Here is a 19,160-nt window from a genome sequence, read left to right on the forward strand (position 1 = left end):
TTGGTGATATACATAAAATTGATCTTAAAGGGACAGTACACCTAAAAATAAACATTTTCTCATTTTCTTATCAACAGTCTAGTTTTTGGATGTGTCAGGAGATGTAGTAGATTAATTAAATGAATGATTGCGCAAAAAATATATTTGCATATCCATTTTGTAGACTTTGTAGTGTAAATGAATAAATGGCAATGCACACTTTGTATATGCAGATACTGGTTGCAGTTTTTTGGTTTATTTGTGTCATGAATTTGAAGTGTGAGCTTAATAAAAACAATATGTATATGTGACATTTCTTCACTTCTCTGTCTCTCTCTCTCTTTCTCTCTCAGTCTTGTCACTGTTGTCATAGCTTCCAACATAAGATGTTTCTACGACGCATATGGTAATCTTCATACGTCGCAACCGTCCTTGTTTCATGTCAATTAGGCATTTCTGCGTTCCACTTCAGCTCCTAAAATAAGAAAGAGAAAGGAAAGTCTTTCTTCTGTCTTTTCCTCTTTCGGCCGTTTGGATAGAGGGAATGTGTGGTGAGACTGCAGCAGCTTTGATGTGCAGGCCAAACATCTGCTCTCTCTCTTTCGTTCAGCCACACTCACTCATCATCTGACTTATTTCTCTCTTTCATTTTAGTTACATGTAACGTGTCGATTTCAGATTATCCAAGTCACTACGGCACACTTCAGAAAACTAAGAGCTGTGTCCAGTGTCATTCACAACCTGTGAAAAGTTGTACACCTGTGTTAACATCTACAGTAAATACTCTCTGACACAGTTTTGTCAGAATGTTAACTTCTTATAGAGCTACATGAGAAAGAAAAGAACAGGTTTAGTGTGTGAAAACACGTTTAGTGTGTTTGTGAGCTCTGGTTTTTCCTCCCACACTTAACAGCTGTATTGTGATTCTGTGTGAGTCTTATATGACAAAAAAAATATTTAAAGAGAGGAAATGAGTAATTTGGATATGGATGACAACGAGGACTAAGTGTACAATCAACCATATCAACAAAACAGTTTATATATATTGAAAGCACTTTTAGATTAAAACTCATGTGACCCTAAACCAAACCTTTGAACCCTAAAGGGCTTATGGTAATCTTTGTTATGGAGGACCAAACCAAGCTGCAGAAACGTTGATTTGAGAAATGTTTTCAAAACCCTCTTTCGTACCTTTCTTCCGGCAAAATTCATTGCATCCATAGGCAGCTTTCAACAGAAGCATTTCTCAGAGCCAGATATGCAGTCAAAGAGACCACATCAAGATTTATTATCCTGTTTTCGCTCTCAAGTTCACCAACATTTTTCTCAGAAACGGCCTGGAAGTTTTGCTTTGAAGAGGAAGCCCACCTGTATCTCAGGCACCAGATGCTTCTTTATTCGGTTTTGTGTAAAGAACGCAACATCCCTGTTGAAAAAAAGCAGCCTATGCTGGGTTAGGTATGTTTTGATGCTGGTTTGTGCTGGTTTAAGCTGGTCATGTGTTGGTCCTTAGCTGGTTTAAGAATGTCATATGCTGGTTCCTCACCAGCCTAAACCAGCTCAGAACCAGCATAAACCAGCAAACCAGGATCAAAACACAATTAATCCAGCATACACAGTTTTTTTTGATAAATTGGAATTTGGAACAGAGTCGGGTATCTGAAATGCACTAAAAAGGTCTGATTTAAATCTTTTTAAGTTGTCTTGAAACCTTTAAAAGTGTCCCAAAGCACACACATCACCTGTAGCACACACACAGACATGTGATCTACACCCGGCGATGGTGATGAAAAGCATCTTTGTGGTGGCTGAACTGCATGCCTTACCGTTTTGCATTTTGATTGAATTGACCCTCTGTGCCGGCTGTAGATGGTTCCTGGTGGGAGCAAACAAGGAAACAGTATGTCATTCAGACGGCTCAGTTAGGCAGGGTGGCCACGAACTGTTTTAAGTTCTCTCACTGTTGTACACACACGGGTGATACAGTATAAAGTTGCTGTGTCAGGGTGGTATATAGTATATACAGTCTGTCTAAAAGCCAGTTCTGCTCCTGTGGATTTGACTACTTTATTGTTATATACTTTATATATATAGCCACTGAAAAAAAACCTTCCAATGTAATTTAATCATCATTTCTAGAGGTTTTGTGTCCATTCCAGTCCAGTGTCTTTTGTGTTTTAACAAACTCAAACCTCAGGAGTGACATAAAGTCATCCAACAGCAATGTGTTAGACCGACAGCATGACAAGACACTTGAAAACTGTGACACAAATGAAGGTTATCACATAAAAAATTATTTAGAACAATACACATATTACTGTTGCATTGCTTAAAAGTTAATATGAACTTATTTTGCCTTGCAGTATTTGAGGTCTGTTAAAATACAGAGCATATTTTCTGTTGTTTTGACCTGTTTCTCCAGTTTTAATTTATTGCAAATAAATGCAAATAGAAACAATATTTTTATTTGAAATTTGGTAGACATATTGTTATTTGTTCACAGAATGAAACAAAATTATTATTTTACCAGAACACATGCCTATAAATTGTTAATAAATAAAACAATTAAACAGTCTCTTAATGTCTGATAAATGTTAATGTAAAAGTCATGATGTCTGTATATAAGCAGTGTTTTATTCGGCTGGCACAGATGTAGCACTAGATCTCAGTTTGTATTTGTCCTCCAGCAGCTATTTGCCTGCAAACAGGTCCCTTAAAGGCACATTGCACCCCCAAAAATGTTTTGGGGAAGATGCAATTTTCTTTATTATTTCTGTTGAATTATACAGAGAACAGACTTCAGAACTTAACAGGGTTGTGGTTGACAGCCATGATTACACATCGAACTGTGTTTGGCTATAAAGCGTAACTGTATTTCCATTAGATGAAGTCATTGCTAATGTGTTTTCCAAGTGTTTGCACAAGCAAAAACATATGCATGTGCTTGTGCGTGTGTTTGAAGTTTTTTCTTACATTATATTTGTGTTGAGTGGGGCTTCGTTGTTGAATTATGCCGGAACTTTTGTATTATTTAACACTCTTGTCTAAGAAACTGTATCAAATGCAATGTCAAAGCTGATACACTGTTACCATGGCAACCAGTTTGTTCAAAAGGATTTTGCTTTCTTGTAGCTCAGTGGTTAGAGTTCATGGGTTCGATCCCACAGGGGATTGCACATACTCGGATAAAATGTATCATATTTTACATGTAAAATGTAAGTCGTTTTGGATAAAAGCTTCTGTGAAATGCCTTAGTGTAAATGGTAGAATTCTTTTTTTTCTTTGCGGTTAGCTTTTCCTTTCTTGCCATCATTGTTTGTTTTTTGTTTTTAAAACTACAGAGAGTCATCGGCACATAATGTGTTCGGACAATAAACTAATGAAGAACAGCCAGAGGAAAATCATTTTATTGAAGAGGTTATATTGCTCAAAAACACATGTACACAGCTCTAACGCTCATAAACTATATCATTACGTAAGATGTTGGGACAGCCTTTGTCATCCAGGGGGTTGGGGTCCTTTAGAGGGCCTGATCAAACATCTGAGGCATCATGATGACATTAAAATAAGATAAATTAAGCATTAATATAAGCATCAAAATAAGCAAGACATTTCTATCCAGCGTTTGGTTATTTTTATGATGCATGTAAATGTTTCTGGTTATGCCAAGCTCTAGAGTATTTCTAAAAACACACGCACAGTCGCCATCTTTGTTATTTATGGAAGTGCGAAGTGTAATTGATCCCAAATGTCACACAGGAATTCCTCAAATTCAAAAACACTTTGAAACTAAATAACACCAGAGCGAGCGTTCTTGTGCATTCCAAAACATAACCTCCCATCAGATCAGATCAGTACAAACCAAATGTATGTGCATCAGGGATTTCTTAATGTTTATAAACCACACAGATGCATCATCTTATCTAACAGTAATATCATCTTAGTAATAGTGACAATGTTTCTGTCAGGGTTTGATTGGCTCTGATATCATCACATTATTAGTAATATTTTGTCACTGAGGTTTATGTGTGGACGAAGTACTTATTTTTTATCTATGTTGCATGTTGTAGGCTGGTGGTTTGTCAGCACGGCTGAAGAACAGGGTTGGGTTCCTGCCACGTATCTGGACTCACAAAGCGGCACCAGAGATGATCTGGATCTCGGAACATCGAGATCAGGAGAAGGTATTTGATTTATTTTTGAGAGGGTGTTTCATAAGCTCTGTAAATATTTCATCATGTAGGTCCATGTGCTTCGCCAAAATCCAGTAACATTAATCGAACTCCTCCATTGCTTTACAGTAAATGTCGTAGCCAGGAGTCCTCCTAACCAATCACAGCTGTTTTTTTCTTTCATGTAATAATGCGTCTCCATTACACTAATATCAATGTTTCCCTTCATCTGAGTTTGTCATGTCTGTGTTCTTTTTCCGCTGCCATTTAACCGCGTCAGTTACTAAGAGGCGTAAGGCTCATCTGAAGAGGCTGGACCGCAGATGGACGCTAGGTGGAATAGTCAACCGCCAACAGAGTCGAGGTGAAAACGCACGCAAACTCGCATCCCACGGATGTGATCGCATGCAGACGTGTGTGACCAATCTGCATGATGCGTTTGTTTGTTTCTACGGGGTTACACTGTAATGATCTCTTTCATGCAACTTTTTGTAATCTTAACCCCCAGTACAATTTCTGGATCCGGCACCCAAGGCATGCTGGGTGGCCTGTTTCATCATTGTAAAATCTTTATTTTACTTTGCACGCTTCACATCTGTATTTGTGTGTATGAGTGTATGTATATGAATCAAAAATATTGGTTGTTTAGGGTGAAGCTGGCTAAGGAAAAGACCTTTTGTGGACGCAAGCATCCGGTTTTTGGCATCCTGCAATTTGGGTGATTTGGATAATTATGGAGTAAAAGGTTTTCCCTTTAAGAATAAGTGTTTTTTATTATTTTAACCAAATAGATTCAGAACAAAATGTCTATGTGTGGACCAATGGGGGATTGAATGTTTGTATGCTAAATGAATCTCTATGGAGAAATCTAATCTATCTATCATCTTTCTATCATCTATTTTATCTATATATCCATCCCATACTGTATTTACAGGGTGTTTGATAGGTGCCATGGTGACCAGAGTTTCCACCCAAAAACTATACTTCTAGTTTTCATTTCTTCTGTAAAATCCGCATAACTAAGGATATGTAACCTCTTTCTCTATGTTTTTGGTGGGTGCTTGTGTAGATTGGGACAGGGAAGTTTTGGATTGGCTGTGACGCGGCTTTGCGGCCGCGTGTCTCTCCCTCATTATTTCCTTCATGCTTTACTCTGAATCATTTAAGATGTCGTTGGAAACCCACAATGGAAAGTCTGGATCTGGGCTTCTACCGGTGGCTTACAGTGTGCGGCTGCTTTCTAATCCTGTTAGTTTTTACTGTATACATACTAATGATTCAGTGGACGGTTGGTCCCGAGACAAAGAGCAGACGGCGGTTTCAGGAGGAACGTCGCTCTATAAACAAGAAAAGCAACTTCGATCATGGAGTTTTTGTGATTTTTTTTATAGCTCGGTAAAGGGATAGTTCCTAACACTATCATTGAAATAGACTTAAAGGGACAGTTCATCCAAAAAATGTATTCACCCTCCAAATTTGCATGACTTTCTTCTGCAGAAAAGATTGTAGTTTTGTATAATAGTTAATAGTCCTTGTGTTTTACATTAAAAAAGGAAGCAATATGAATTTGGAGCAACATGATAAAAAATATGACCACATTTTTATTTTGGGGTGAACTGTCACTTTAAATATGCCATAAATGGCTGAAATCCGCAATGGGAACTTTTTTCAATCCAGATAGCCCCCGTCGCCCCCAAAACGTCCCCCAGTGAATTTATGTGAGTTCCAGCGAGCTCAGTATGTCTGGAATGATGTATGTGGCTGTGATCTCTCTCTCTTTAAGCTTTCTTCAATATACAGCAGCAGTTTTCTCGGTCACAGAGGCAGAACTTGTCTTGTAAAAGTCTGTTGGCACACAAGTGCATGCAAAACCAATCTAATGTGTTTTGGATCGAGCCGAGGTTTTCCAGTATCCAGATCGGTTCCCTATGAAAATACTGCTGACTGATGGAAAATTTAGAGGCGTTCAATTTTTGTACTATTTGTACCCCTTTTTTAACCTAAGTCTCTCATTATGATGCGTTTTACTTTTATAATTTGGTTCAGTTTTTTTCTGAGTCTTATAAACAGTTTGGGATGTAGGTCAGAAGTTCAGGCTTGGTGTTTCTTCATTTGCATATTAATGTCTTATCTTTGTGTACTCGCATGTGATGATCATATGTGTGTTTCTTCTCTGTGCACATTTGCGTGTCCGTTTAGCAGATTTCCCAATGTGTTTACTATCAGGAAATTGTTGATAGAAATGTGACGAGCGAGAGACAGAGAGAGAGAGAGAGAGAGAGAGAGAGAGAGAGAGAGAGAGAGAGTGACTAACTGGCCTGACTTCATCTCGTCTGTTTTTGACAGACTGTGTTTCTCCTCTTAGAAAAAGGAGAACCATTACATTTATCTCTCTTTATGTTTTTATCTTGTATCAACACTTTTTGCTCTAATAATACATCTTTTATCAACACACTTTCTTTCAAATTTTTGTCACTAAAGCTAACTTTATAGCGTCGATATAAGCTGCCCGTAAATTCTGTCTAGCAGCAAGACAGCAGAGTTCGATATCTAGATATTAAACACAGATATGTAGTGTGTAAACATTGTTAAATTAAGTTTTATGTGCGATTTGGGTGAAGAAAATACTGTATGCACCTCAAGAGCCGTCAGGGCTCTAAAATATTTTTTTTAATAAAATTTGTCCCTGATCAGTTATTTCTTTTATTGGCTTAATCTCATGAAACATAAAGAACAAGACCAGGCCGTATATCACCCTAATAAGAAAAAAAAGAGAGAGAAAAGGGAAATTCATAGTGTGAATATTAATACTACTCATAATAAAATGGGAATAAAAGAAGAGTTGGCCTACAGACATAATTTCGTCTCTTTTATGAATAGTACTGTATAAGATATAAGTATGATTTATTACAAATATTAAAATATTAAATATGTATGTATTTAAGTATTTAAATACGTAAATAATTAAATACATAAAGTATGTTGTTATCATACAAGATGTTATCATAAAATTGCCCTCCATATTATATATTTATTTATTTATTTAGGAAAAGAGTAGAGATGTGAGTCTTGTTGTTATTTCTCTGGTGGATTCCTTTCAGCATGCTTATTGGTTTCTGGAGATTGTTTGTGTTCAGAATTAATAACAGACTGTGTTTTCGTGACTTTGGTGATGGTGTGAGTTTTGAAAGTGTTTTACTGTAAACTCCAGTCTTGCTTGGGCTAATTTTATACCAAGTAAGTCACAGATTGGAGATTTGAAAGTTTTAAAACATTTATAAGCATGCCTATCGAAACATTGTCAAACTGCCATTAAAGCACAATAGTTTAATGACACATCAACATGTCAACACATTTTCACACTCTCATTCCTATTTCTTTTTTCAGAAGAGAAATATGTCACTGTTCAGGCGCATGCCAGTCAGGGAAAAGATGAGATCGCGTTCGAGAAAGGAGTAACCGTGGAGGTCATCCAGAAGAACCTTGAAGGATGGTGGTACATCAGGTAATCCATCAGTTCCTCTCATTTTAATGTGCTACATTATATTCAAGAATATGATTATGGAAAAAAGTACTCTCTAATCTGTCATCCTAATGAGAATGTTACAACTAACCCCATGTTGCAATGTGTCTGGGGTCCACTCTGTAACCAGAAAAACATACCAATGCAAAGCTTTAAATGCAAACACCCTAGAGGACCGCATTTAGTAATAATCTATTCGTTTATTGCCAATGCTGATGTCATAAACACATTCTGTACCCTTTTGGGACAGAAATGTCTTGTGTTGGTGTCAAAAGCAGAGCTTTCAGTCATTGAAAACATAGAGTGTGCTGACCTCTAGTGGTCAGGAGGAAAATAGCTAATTACTTGTCTGGTTGAATGATGGGATGAATTTGCGCTTTAAGCATTGGCTTGTCATTGTGTTCACTCTTTTGACTAAGGCATTAAATACTTTTTTAAACATAGTTTTACAAACTTTCTTATAAACCTACATGTTCAAGTTTAAATAGTAATAAGTCAGCTTTAGAAGTGGCACAGCTTTGGAGTAAATAAAACATGAGTTAAACTGAACCTGAATTGTAGACAATGTGAAATGTACTTCAAATCTTTTAAAGGGTATACGTCAAATATAAAAATGATTACCTTAATAGAAACAAAACAAAACATACAGGTTTTTTTAATATGTTGCCTTGCAAGTACATGCTTTTTAAATAGCAAAATCTATGCCTGAATGTCGAATGTATCCTTCAATTACTAGCAAGAATCAAAATAAATTGATATGAGTATACTTGCTAGTATACTAAGTATACCTGCTATATTAAGCATACTGAGAACTGTACTTTAAGTATACTTACCTGAACCTGAAGTATACTTTTTTGTTTTACAACAGTCCGTGCTTCAATTTTTTATCTTCCTAAACAAACTACACAACTTGTTTAGATCTGTCACTAAATAAATAGAATTAAAAGCTCTGTGTAACCAGCCCATAATTGTGGTCCTGTTTAATGCGTTCCAGGTATCAGGGAAAAGAGGGCTGGGCCCCAGCCTCATACCTGAAGAAGCTGAAAGATGATCTTTCCCCGCGGAAGAAGACTCTGACAGGCCCTGTTGAGATCATCGGAAATATCATGGAGATCAGTAACCTCCTCAACAAGAAGGCTGTCAGCGAGAAGGACATTCAAACGGACGGAGAACCCACCTCCCCTGAGCGCCACATTTCCAAGAGCGAGATCAGTTTACCAATCCCTTACGCCCAAGAGGCTGGAGGGGCACCCGCAGTGGGCAGCGGTTTAGGTGTGGGGTCTGGATCTAGCGCCGCCCTACAGGAGAACAAGAGCAGGGCAGAGCCGGGCTCACCTGCTATAGCCCGGGTAGCACCACATAGAGTTGAGATAGGTAAGTGTTAGTTAAGTCAAATTAATATTTATAAAATGATACTATAGAACAGTCAAATGTTTAAAAGAGATGGGAAAAAATCTAATGTTGCTCTGATATTTATTGTTTATATTGGGAAAATATATAAATTACAATAAAGATATATTCAAGTAGAATAGTAATATAATCTTGATATCTTACATAGTAATGTTAATATTGTTGTTATTTTACATGTAGGACTTGATGCCATAGGTAACTTTTCTATGTGGTAAACAGATATTTCCTAACATATTGTCTGGGTGTTGTGTACTGTGATAATGAGTTGACAATTTCAGCGTCCCTGTTCCACACGTAGTTCTTTTTGTATTTGCTGCTGTTTTATCTAATCCCATACATACAAAACACAACTAACAAATCCCAAGATTGTAATAATACACACATACCACGTCTCCTAAATGTTTTGTTGTGTTGAGATGCACATACTAAATAAAACACATAGATACCCAGATTACTTTCAAGAGACTGACAGAATTAAGGCAAGTAATTAAATTAAATGATCTTATTTATATTGTATTCCTGCTACCTTAAAAGTCCTAGATAGATTTGATTAAACTAATAATATTCATACTCTTGAGCAAAGGGACACATTTCAACAATGTTTTGTATTTAAATGACAGGATCTCCAAACCTCAGACAAAAACCCCCTCCACGAAGAGAGACAAATCTGGTAAGTTATCAGAGCCTGAAATTGATCTAATAGATTTTAAATTCATAGACAGCAATAATTATTTATTCGCTACTTATATTTATACGGCTTTTCATTTCGCAAGGCCTTCCAGTTGCCCAAACCTCCAGAGCCTCCTAGTGTGGAAGCAGAGTATTACACCATTGCAGACTTCCAGTCCAGCATCTCTGATGGCATAAGCTTCCATGGAGGACAAAAGGCTGATGTAAAGCTTCACATGTTCTTGCTTTGACTGTGTATTTACAGACTAATCTTTCATTATGTTTTATATACAACAAAAATATGTCGTATATTGTTCACAATTTAAAGGGTTAGCTTACCCCCCAAAAAAATGATGTCATTATTTATTCACCCTCAAGTTCTTTAGAACCTGTTTTGTAACTCTTTCTTCTATTAAACGTAAAAGAAGATATTTTGAGAAATGTCTCAGTGGTTTTCTGTTCATACTATGGCACCCAATGGGGGCCAATAATGTTTGGTTGCAACATTCTCCAAAATATCTTCTTTTGTGTTCTTCCAAAGAAGGAAAGAAAGTCTTGTTTGGAATTTCATGAGGGTGATTAAATAATAATTGGTTGAGCTAATCCTTTAACTTTGTACAAAATATTTTTTTTTCCCTTTCTTTGTCATTCATTAAAACCATTTGAAACATTCTTAGATCAGGCTAGGCTAACACGCACAAATATGAGGTATCTAAGCCAACTCTGCATTCCACATACAAAGAAACTCGAAATGAATAATTTTATTAAATTTACCTTTTACTCAATTTATTATGCTGATAATATAATTTGGAAACGAATGCAATATGCTATTGTATTATTTAAACATTTATGATGTGCTTTTTAGGTCATAGAGAAGAACTCTGGTGGCTGGTGGTATGTCCAAATCGGGGAAATGGAGGGTTGGGCACCCTGCTCCTACATCGATAAACGCAAGAAACCCAATCTAAGCCGGAGAACCAGCACACTCACCCGCCCCAAAGTTCCACCTCCTGCTCCACCCATCAAGAAACAGGATTCAGAGGATTCACCTTCTCTGGGCAGCTCTGCTTCTAAAGCTCCAGAATCTTCCACTCAGCGTGTACCCTACGAGGAGCCGGAATACGATGTTCCTGCCATGGGCTTTGAGGCCGAACTGGAACATCCCCTGAAACCAGACCCAAAACCCAAGTTTGAGATCAAAAGCAATCCAGCAGCAGCAGAAAGGATTGCGCAGGCTGGCAAAGCCTCTCCTTTGTTGAAAGTGATGACCTCGCCCTTGAGGAAAAGAAACTCTTTGGAGAACGTCCATAAAGAGGAGGTGATTTATGAAAACGAAGGGTTTAGGTTCTCCTCCGATGATTTCTCCTCTTCTCGAGATTCAAGCAGGTGCAGTTTAGACACCCCGAGGAGTCTCACTTTGGGACGTAAACCTCTCAGTTCCTCTGTCTCTCCTGGAGGAGGGAGACCCTTCAGAAAGGTTCCCCCCGACCTAAACAGGAGTCATTCTCTTGGCCGTGCCGAGAGACACAGCCCCAGGTCATCATCAGACGAATCAGTTCGCAATCCCAAAAGAGAGCCCGTCATGCGCAAAGATGTGGAAATCCGGGCCAGTCAGAGTCCCTTGACTAGGCCCAAACCAGTGGTGCGACCCAAACCTCTCCTTACAAAGTCGGAGCCGCAAAGTCCCGAAAGGATGGATATCAGCAGCCTACGCCGTCAGTTGCGTCCCACCGGCAGCCTCCGGCAGGGAGCTATCCGTGTGGTACGTGGAGAGGATTCAGAGGCGGCATCCATTGTGTCCTCTGAAGATTCCATCACCTCGAGAAGTACCTCCGATCTCTCCAGCGTATATTCTAAAGGTAGCCGAGATGGAGAGTCACACCACGAAGGTGCATTTTATAGAACCACAGATGCCTACGAACGAGCACAGGAGTCTGAGGTCAGCTTTCCGGCTGGCGTTGAGGTGGAGGTCCTGGAAAAACAGGAAAGCGGATGGTGGTACATCCGTTGGGGTGATGAGGAAGGTTGGGCACCTACTTTCTACCTAGAGGCTGTCAATCATCTCCACAACGTAGGCGTTCAAGATGTCCGTGATAGTCCTCTTGTTGACCTTAGTAGGTCCAACAAATCCAACAGCCTTGAGAAGAACGAGCAGCGCGTCCAGGCCCTAAACAACCTCAATCAACAGAACCTGAGGAGCTTGAGCAATCCCAGTCCGCCAATCCCATCCAAACCACCAGGGGGCTTCGGTAAACCAACTGCAATGCTGAACGGTACAGGCGTGCGGATGCGGAATGGCATCCGTCAAGCAGCGGTGCGACCTCAGTCTGTGTTTGTGTCCCCGCCCCAGCCTCTGAAGGACACCAACATTCACACGGGATCCCTGAGGAGGAATGAATCACTGGGAGCAGGTGACCACACGAGGTCTGCAGGTGGCGTACGAAGAAACTCTTCCTTCACTGCCGTTCGACCGCAGCCAGTGACCGACGTGCGGGTGAGGGCTGGGACCATCATTACTGCACCCGTTGGAAGTTCAAGCCCATTAATCGGCCAGAGGAATGGAATACCGGTGTCTACTGTAAGACCCAAGCCCATCGAGAAGACGCATCTTATTCACAACAACCTTCGAGAAGTTTACGTGTCAATCGCTGATTACCGTGGTGACGAAGAAACCATGGGTTTCTCTGAGGGTACCAGTCTCGAAGTTTTAGAAAAGAATCCTAACGGATGGTGGTACTGCCAGGTTGCAGATAGCTTACACAGGCGTAAAGGATGGGTGCCATCTAACTATCTGGAGAGAAAGAAATAACTCCCTTGAACTGGTTTTAGACATGCACAATTGTAATCGAAATGTAAAAAGAGAGACAGATTGAAAGACTTTGCTTGGAAATAAAAAGGACGGAGCCTTTTCAAAAAAGGGGTTTACATTGAACCTAGAGAAATGCAGGTGAATGTTTAGCAAAATACCTGCCGTAACTTTATGCCAAATGGGTGCCTTTAAACATCTTTCACTGAATGTCCAGAGGAATCAGTCAAACACCAGTGAATCAACACCAAACTTAGTGCCATAGGCCAACGACTACAGAAATCACCAAACATATTTTTGTTACAGCGTTGAACAAAAGAGATTTTAAGCACAGGTGCATAACAAAACAAGTCTTTAGCACTCTCAAACAAGAAAAGTGTCAGCAAAATGTTCAACAGGAAGACCAACAGTGTTGTCCTGCATTGAGTACACTCAAAAAAAACGAAGCGTAACTTTAATTGACTGTCATTTTTTAAAACCAGTTTTTTTATGGAAATTGTTTTGTGTTTGTGTTTTTATATCTTCCTTAGAGATGTATTTCTGCTTTCTTGTAACATCTTAACACATCCAAACAGACACCCTCCACCCTGACACACAGTGTCATTACGTTTGTCTCTTTATCTTCCCCATTCTTCGAATTCTCAACAGTCTGAACAAATAAAAGATGTTAAAGAAAAACAGTCTGTGAAAACAACATGCGGATATGCATAGACCACCTCATATTGGGTTTAAGCCCACGTTTAGTTTACAAAGTGCATCCGGTCCTACTGTTTCTAGTTATATGATAAATGTAGACTCTTCAGATATCAGGACTAAAGATTTTTCTGCTCTGTACGTGCTTAGTAGTATGATTCGCAAATCAGGACTGGAAAATCAACGTATTGTATGACATTTTATCCCAGGGAAAGTAGTAACAATAACATTGAGCCCAAAATGTGATCACACCAAAGGAAAACATAGTTTGTTTTACGTTTAGTATTTATTTAATGGGTGCAGAGAAATAGGGTGTATTCAGCAAAACCTAAACGAGGTTTCAGAACCGAGAACAAAGTTTATTTAATCGTTTTATCTGGAATCACTTGATCTTTTTTAACCCAAAGAAAAGCACATTGATATGCAAGGTTAAAGAATTAAGATATTGCTGGGCAGTATTGAATCTAAAGTTATTCGATAGGCAGTTTAAAGACGTTTAGTTAATTTTTTTAGCCTCTGTTGACAAAGATATTAGAACAGATTTGCAGACTCTTGGTATCGTAGTCCATTGTCAAATCTTCTTCATAGGTTGTTAAGCTCGAGCGATTCATTCCCTCTTCAAATGCAATTAATTCAATTAAATAACATTTATGAAAACTGCGTCAAACAGCTGATGTTCAAGACTGCTGAAATATTTTTCTAATGAACGGGGCGAGCTCTTATTCGGGCTCAGCACTACAAATATTTTAATTTTGTTTTCTGCTGGACAGTATTATAGTGTTAAACAGTTGAAACATTAATTTACCTGCTAGATTGCAGTTATATTCTATTAAGAAGATAGTAGTTTATTTTGTCTTGTTTGCTTCGTGGTTGTGTGATCACACATGGACAATAATGATGAATGAAGTAGTTCAATTGTTGTGAATCGACGCATCCAAGCATTTTCCTTAGAGCAAGAATGTGTCGATTTAAAGATGCAGTGCACTTCGTCAGCATGTAATTTATTTAACGAAATTAGTTATTTTTTATTTATAATTTTCATAGAAATATATTTTAAATTCTTAGTCTTAAAAAACATGTTGTAATGTTAGATAATATTTTGCCATTGGTGGCTGTCTCGAAAAACTTGATGTTGAAAGATTGGCTACTGCTGTAATCGTAGCTGTTTTCCTAAAATGCTGTCATTTGTCTATTCATTTTGGCCTCCGTTAATTACAGCAGATGTCTTGAAGTTTCAAATTAATTCAGCAAAATGTTTTTAGCTTTGTTTTTAATGGAAAATGTTTTTTTAGAGGCTGATTACTGCACATTTAGCAACTACGGGCGCTTCTTTTCTCATTATTGAGCCACTTATAATGCCAGATTTTTTACATTATTGGAGTTTTTTCTCTACTTTTTATCCTCCAAATCTTTTCATTGGAAGTCAAAGTCAGCAATACAATTGGAAATAGCATAAATTCCACCCACAAGACTATATAACAAAGCAACCAAATTGCTATCTGTAAATATCTATAATTTGTCCTCTTATAACAGGTTATAAATTACATTGATTTTATTATAAGAAAAATGATACTTGTAAAAAAACTTCAGGTATCCATAAGTTCTTTGTTATATGGGGATCTCAAATATTATGTTTGGTCCAAAATTGTTGGTAAACAATCTTAACAGCAATAATGCAATTTCAAAGTACAAATACATGCAATTGTGCTTTTAGATTTCAATAATAAAAAAGCGTGCCATTGCACTCTCACGCCCCTTTTGACGAAGGCATTATAAAAAATGTGTTGACTCACTACACCGCAGTGCTTGTGATGGAAGAGAAACTCCATTAACGCGTCTACTTTATTCTTCATTTGCGCCTATACAATTTACAAGGGAAACTAGTTTCACGCATTACATGTGTTACGCTAACTTTGTTTCATTATGTTTTTTATTTATTTAATGTTTCAGTATTGTGTTTTAATTTTGCATTTTCCCTCCTGTTCACTTTTGACATACTCAGATGGAATAAGAAAATGTGCAATAGAAAACAGCCATCTCACCATTGAAGTATTAAATATGTAAGGGTTTTTGAATTGTCATTGGAGTAAGTGACAAATATTGCCTGGTTTGTCCCATTGTTTTTTCTTCAATGTGAGCACTTCATGCCACCTTGTGTTTTAAAACATTTAAAACATTATTCTGAATGGTAAACCCCCTGATTGATACTCACATTTTAATCTACTGTAACTTTCTGTCAGATGTTGACCCCAGAAGCTCATGCAGACTGTTGGAAAAATTCTCATTAATTGTATATTCATTTTTCTGTAGTAGAATTAAAGACACTGGGGCAAACCAGCAGTAGCTACAGTACATGTGAGCTCCACGTCACACACTGCCAAGTGCTTGACGTTCTCTCTGACATCCGCCCCTTCTTTCAACCGTTGCCATGGTGAACACGACTTCCCGTTCTTAAATCCCATTTGTCAACAGCGAGGACACGCATACAGTACTGTATCATTGTCGTTTGGTGTAACATAATTGGTGTAATTTTTTTTACGTAATATCGTTTGCGGATCCGGGTTTAATTTCCCACATCTTTAAATAACACGGACTGCATACCTCGCAAGTCACGTGTCACTGCGTATTATAACTCGGGTTTATCACAATTTCTGACATTCTGGTTTGAAGCCATTTGAATTTAGAATGCATTTATGACTTCTGTTTTCATAAGGATTGATTACATGTACAGAGAGTTTGACGTCGGTTGAAAATGATGAACGTTATTAGGGCCTGTCTTGAGGAGGGAACTGTCTTTAGCTTTCTAATATCTGGTACTATAGTTTCTTATCTACTTTGTGTTTTCTTTTCTGTTGAACACGCTACGTCTAGACATCTGTGAGATGTTTATGATTTAGAATGGATGTAAAACGGCTCTATCTAAGATGTTTAGCAGATGTTTTTACACTGCAGATCTTTCCCAGATCTTTAGCCAACGTCTTACAGACGTCGGTGTGCTAGCTGGGCTATTTTAGGATAAAACAGGAATCAGAAGAGAGGATTCCATGATAGCACACATACATCTAGTTTATGTCTATTTTAAGTCTGCATTTACATCTGCAAGACATCTGCAATACATAGTGTGCTCATCTGCAACACATCTCGGAGTTGAATGCTGTCAGACAACATATAGACATCTAGAAGATGTCTGTTAGATGTTTAGGATTTAGAGTTGATGTACAGCTGCTCTTTCTAAGATGTTTAGCAGATGTTTTTACGCAGTAGATCTCCAGATCTTTAGCAGACTTATTACAGACGTTCAGACGTCTCCGAGACGTGTTGCAGATGAGCAAACTGTGTATTGCAGATTTCTTGCAGATGTAAATGTAGATGTCAAATAGACGTAAGCCCAATGCATTGTGCTATCTGGGTTGTTAGGAAGTAAAATATTGTGAGGGCATTCCATGTATTGAGGTGGTTTGTGTGGGGATTTGTGGTGGAAAGTGAATGTGACTAGATTGTTTATGTATTGTTTGGTTCGACGGGAATACTGTCAGTTTGTCTCAAATACGGTCGTAATGGACTTATAAAATATTCACTGGCTGATTAAATGGTGCATTAAAATGTCCTATCAACACTATCAACAATATTCTCAGTCAAGCTTTGGAGAAAAAAAAGTTTTACCGTCCCTTGTTATTTCTGCAAACATCTCACAGTACTTCAGTACGCACACGCTGGGCCTTGGAGACTCTGTCGATACCGCTATAAACCTCCTTAAAACAATTAAAATGTTTGTGACAGAATGTGAGAAAGAGAATAGGACCTCTCACCACCAGCACACCCACTGTGCCGTCGGGAGTCGAGTCGCTGTGAAATCACATTACCGAGCAGTCGGTTAAATACAGATGTCGAGGAAAACGTTCGCAGTGAATACAAATGTCACACTGATTGTGGATGTCGAGTCGCCGGGGGGGGTTCGGATCAGATGCAGTGATAGATTGAGAGCGACTCTAATGGCTAACAGCATGTCGAGGCGTAATAACATCATCAGGAGGAATCGTTTGCGCTTCCTGCGGCTGGTTTGATTTACAGAGGCGTCGATACGATGCTCAAGTGTCGTTTAGGTGTGAAACAGGAATTGTGAAAATGTACGTTGGTTGTCGCGATATTTATCAGGAAATACGTGGAAATCTGTCAGTTTAAGGTTTGAAGAAGGTACCCTTGTTAACAGAAAATTCTGATCTGTTCATTAGTCCATTACCTTGATAGCACACAAACATATGTGTGACGTCTATTTTCATGTTTGCATTTACATCTGCAAGACGTCTATGAGACGGTTCCTGTCAAATGTCATATAGACATCTAGAAGATGTTTATAATTTAGAATGCATGACGTTTATCGGATGTTTTTACACAGCAGATGTTTTCCAGCTTACATAGGTATGTGCTATCTGCGTAGACTTATAGCTGGGATCTAGAGGAGGCTCATATTGTGGATTTGGGTGAAAGCCGTTTGTGCGGTATGCTTTGATGCTTGAAGTGCTAGGGGGGGTTTGGTAGGTTTTAATTTGTATAATGTTGCTAATTTGCATTTATTATGAGAAGGATAGAGATTTGACTTAAGGCAGCTGGGTGTGATTTTGTTTATTCTTTCTATGAGATGAGGTCAACGTTGGCACACGCTGCGGGGATCTTATCTCTTGATGTTTCCTGTCACCGACTATGTTTGGCTGTCTGCTTTAATTAACACTTCTGTTCTCATAATGAACAGTCACCAAAACAACAGCACGTGGGGCGACTAACATCTCAATTAAAAGCAATCAACTGCTTAGTGAACTGCTCACTTCTCTAAAAGTTACACTTATTGAGGTCTTTTTTTGTCGTGTGCTCACTTTACAGACTGTTTTCTCAAGTGGTGGTCATAAACATGAACTCATGTATAAAGCAAATAAAAGAGTCGCTGTAATCCAGTTACCCCTCAAGTAGAGTTTGAATCATTTTTCAACCTTCGGCGAACTCTCAGACAGGTCAAGGCCGAGTGTAGGGGGCTGTCTAACTAAATCATATGCTACACACCTTTGGACAACGAATGTTTGGGTGGATATGTGCAAAGCCTTTTTGTCATAAAACAATGTGCCCTAGAAAATATCGAAAGCCCTGCATTGATATTATATTATGTTCAGCAAGCTCTACATTTTTATGCATTTCTTAAAAAAAGGTGGTCTAAATCTTCAGCTTTTAATTTTCAGCAAGGTCTTTGTTTGTGTTTTTTCTACATTTTGTTTTTGTACCTTTTTATGTTTACATTGTATCTTGCATCGTCTCAAATAAAAACACAATAAAATGTATCCTCTTTGTTCTTATACTTCAATGTCGTGTTTGTTTAATGGACTACACAATTACAGCTGAACACATCTTTACAGATCCGTATGCACAGAGAAGTCACAATAAGTTATTAATTACATTTTGAGCATTTTCTTGTTTGCTATTCTGTTGAATTGACAACATTTTTATGTGTTCTCCATTTGACCTGAGCAGCAGCTTGAATGGTGCCATGGGTAAATCGACCCTCCTTCAGTGCCCCCCAATGAGCACATGCACTTAGAGCATGTTTATACGACAACGATGGAGTAGAAAACGGAAAAGCTTTTAGTTTGCGTTTTATAAAAGTTTCACTTAAACACAACACCGTTGTTTAAATGATCTGCATTTATATACTGTACATAGATCCACTAAAACCGCTATATATAAAAAACAAAACAAATACGCATCCCCTGTTTTAAGCTAAAAGTGTTTTTAATACACTTTGTGGGCTTATGTGTGTTAACAGGTTGTGTATACTATGTCTCTGCTGGTTGTAGTAGTGCAATAAATATACTTTTTGCTGGAGAGATATCATGTACAGCACAAACACACGGTATAGAGGCAG

At 38.3% G+C, this 19,160-nt stretch overlaps 1 protein-coding gene across 4 annotated transcripts in view; it reads left to right on the forward strand.

Annotated features, from left to right (window-relative positions):
• sh3pxd2aa (SH3 and PX domains 2Aa) overlaps positions 1-18,596 on the forward strand; it is an 83,366-nt gene extending 64,770 nt beyond the window's left edge. For 3 of the 4 annotated variants that reach the window (XM_056766907.1, XM_056766915.1, XM_056766932.1), the window contains 7 exons: positions 4,050-4,163; positions 4,432-4,515; positions 7,539-7,656; positions 8,669-9,048; positions 9,705-9,754; positions 9,858-9,977; positions 10,619-18,596. In XM_056766907.1, coding sequence (XP_056622885.1) covers positions 4,050-4,163; positions 4,432-4,515; positions 7,539-7,656; positions 8,669-9,048; positions 9,705-9,754; positions 9,858-9,977; positions 10,619-12,562 — 2,810 coding nt within the window. In that variant the 3' untranslated portion in view covers positions 12,563-18,596. The remainder of the gene's footprint in view (positions 1-4,049; positions 4,164-4,431; positions 4,516-7,538; positions 7,657-8,668; positions 9,049-9,704; positions 9,755-9,857; positions 9,978-10,618) is intronic. The other variant, XM_056766924.1, reaches the window with a different exon arrangement.
• The last annotated feature ends 564 nt before the right edge of the window (positions 18,597-19,160 follow it).

Source organism: Triplophysa dalaica, chromosome 2 (genome assembly GCF_015846415.1).
Source record: "Triplophysa dalaica isolate WHDGS20190420 chromosome 2, ASM1584641v1, whole genome shotgun sequence".
Lineage (NCBI taxonomy): Eukaryota > Metazoa > Chordata > Actinopteri > Cypriniformes > Nemacheilidae > Triplophysa > Triplophysa dalaica.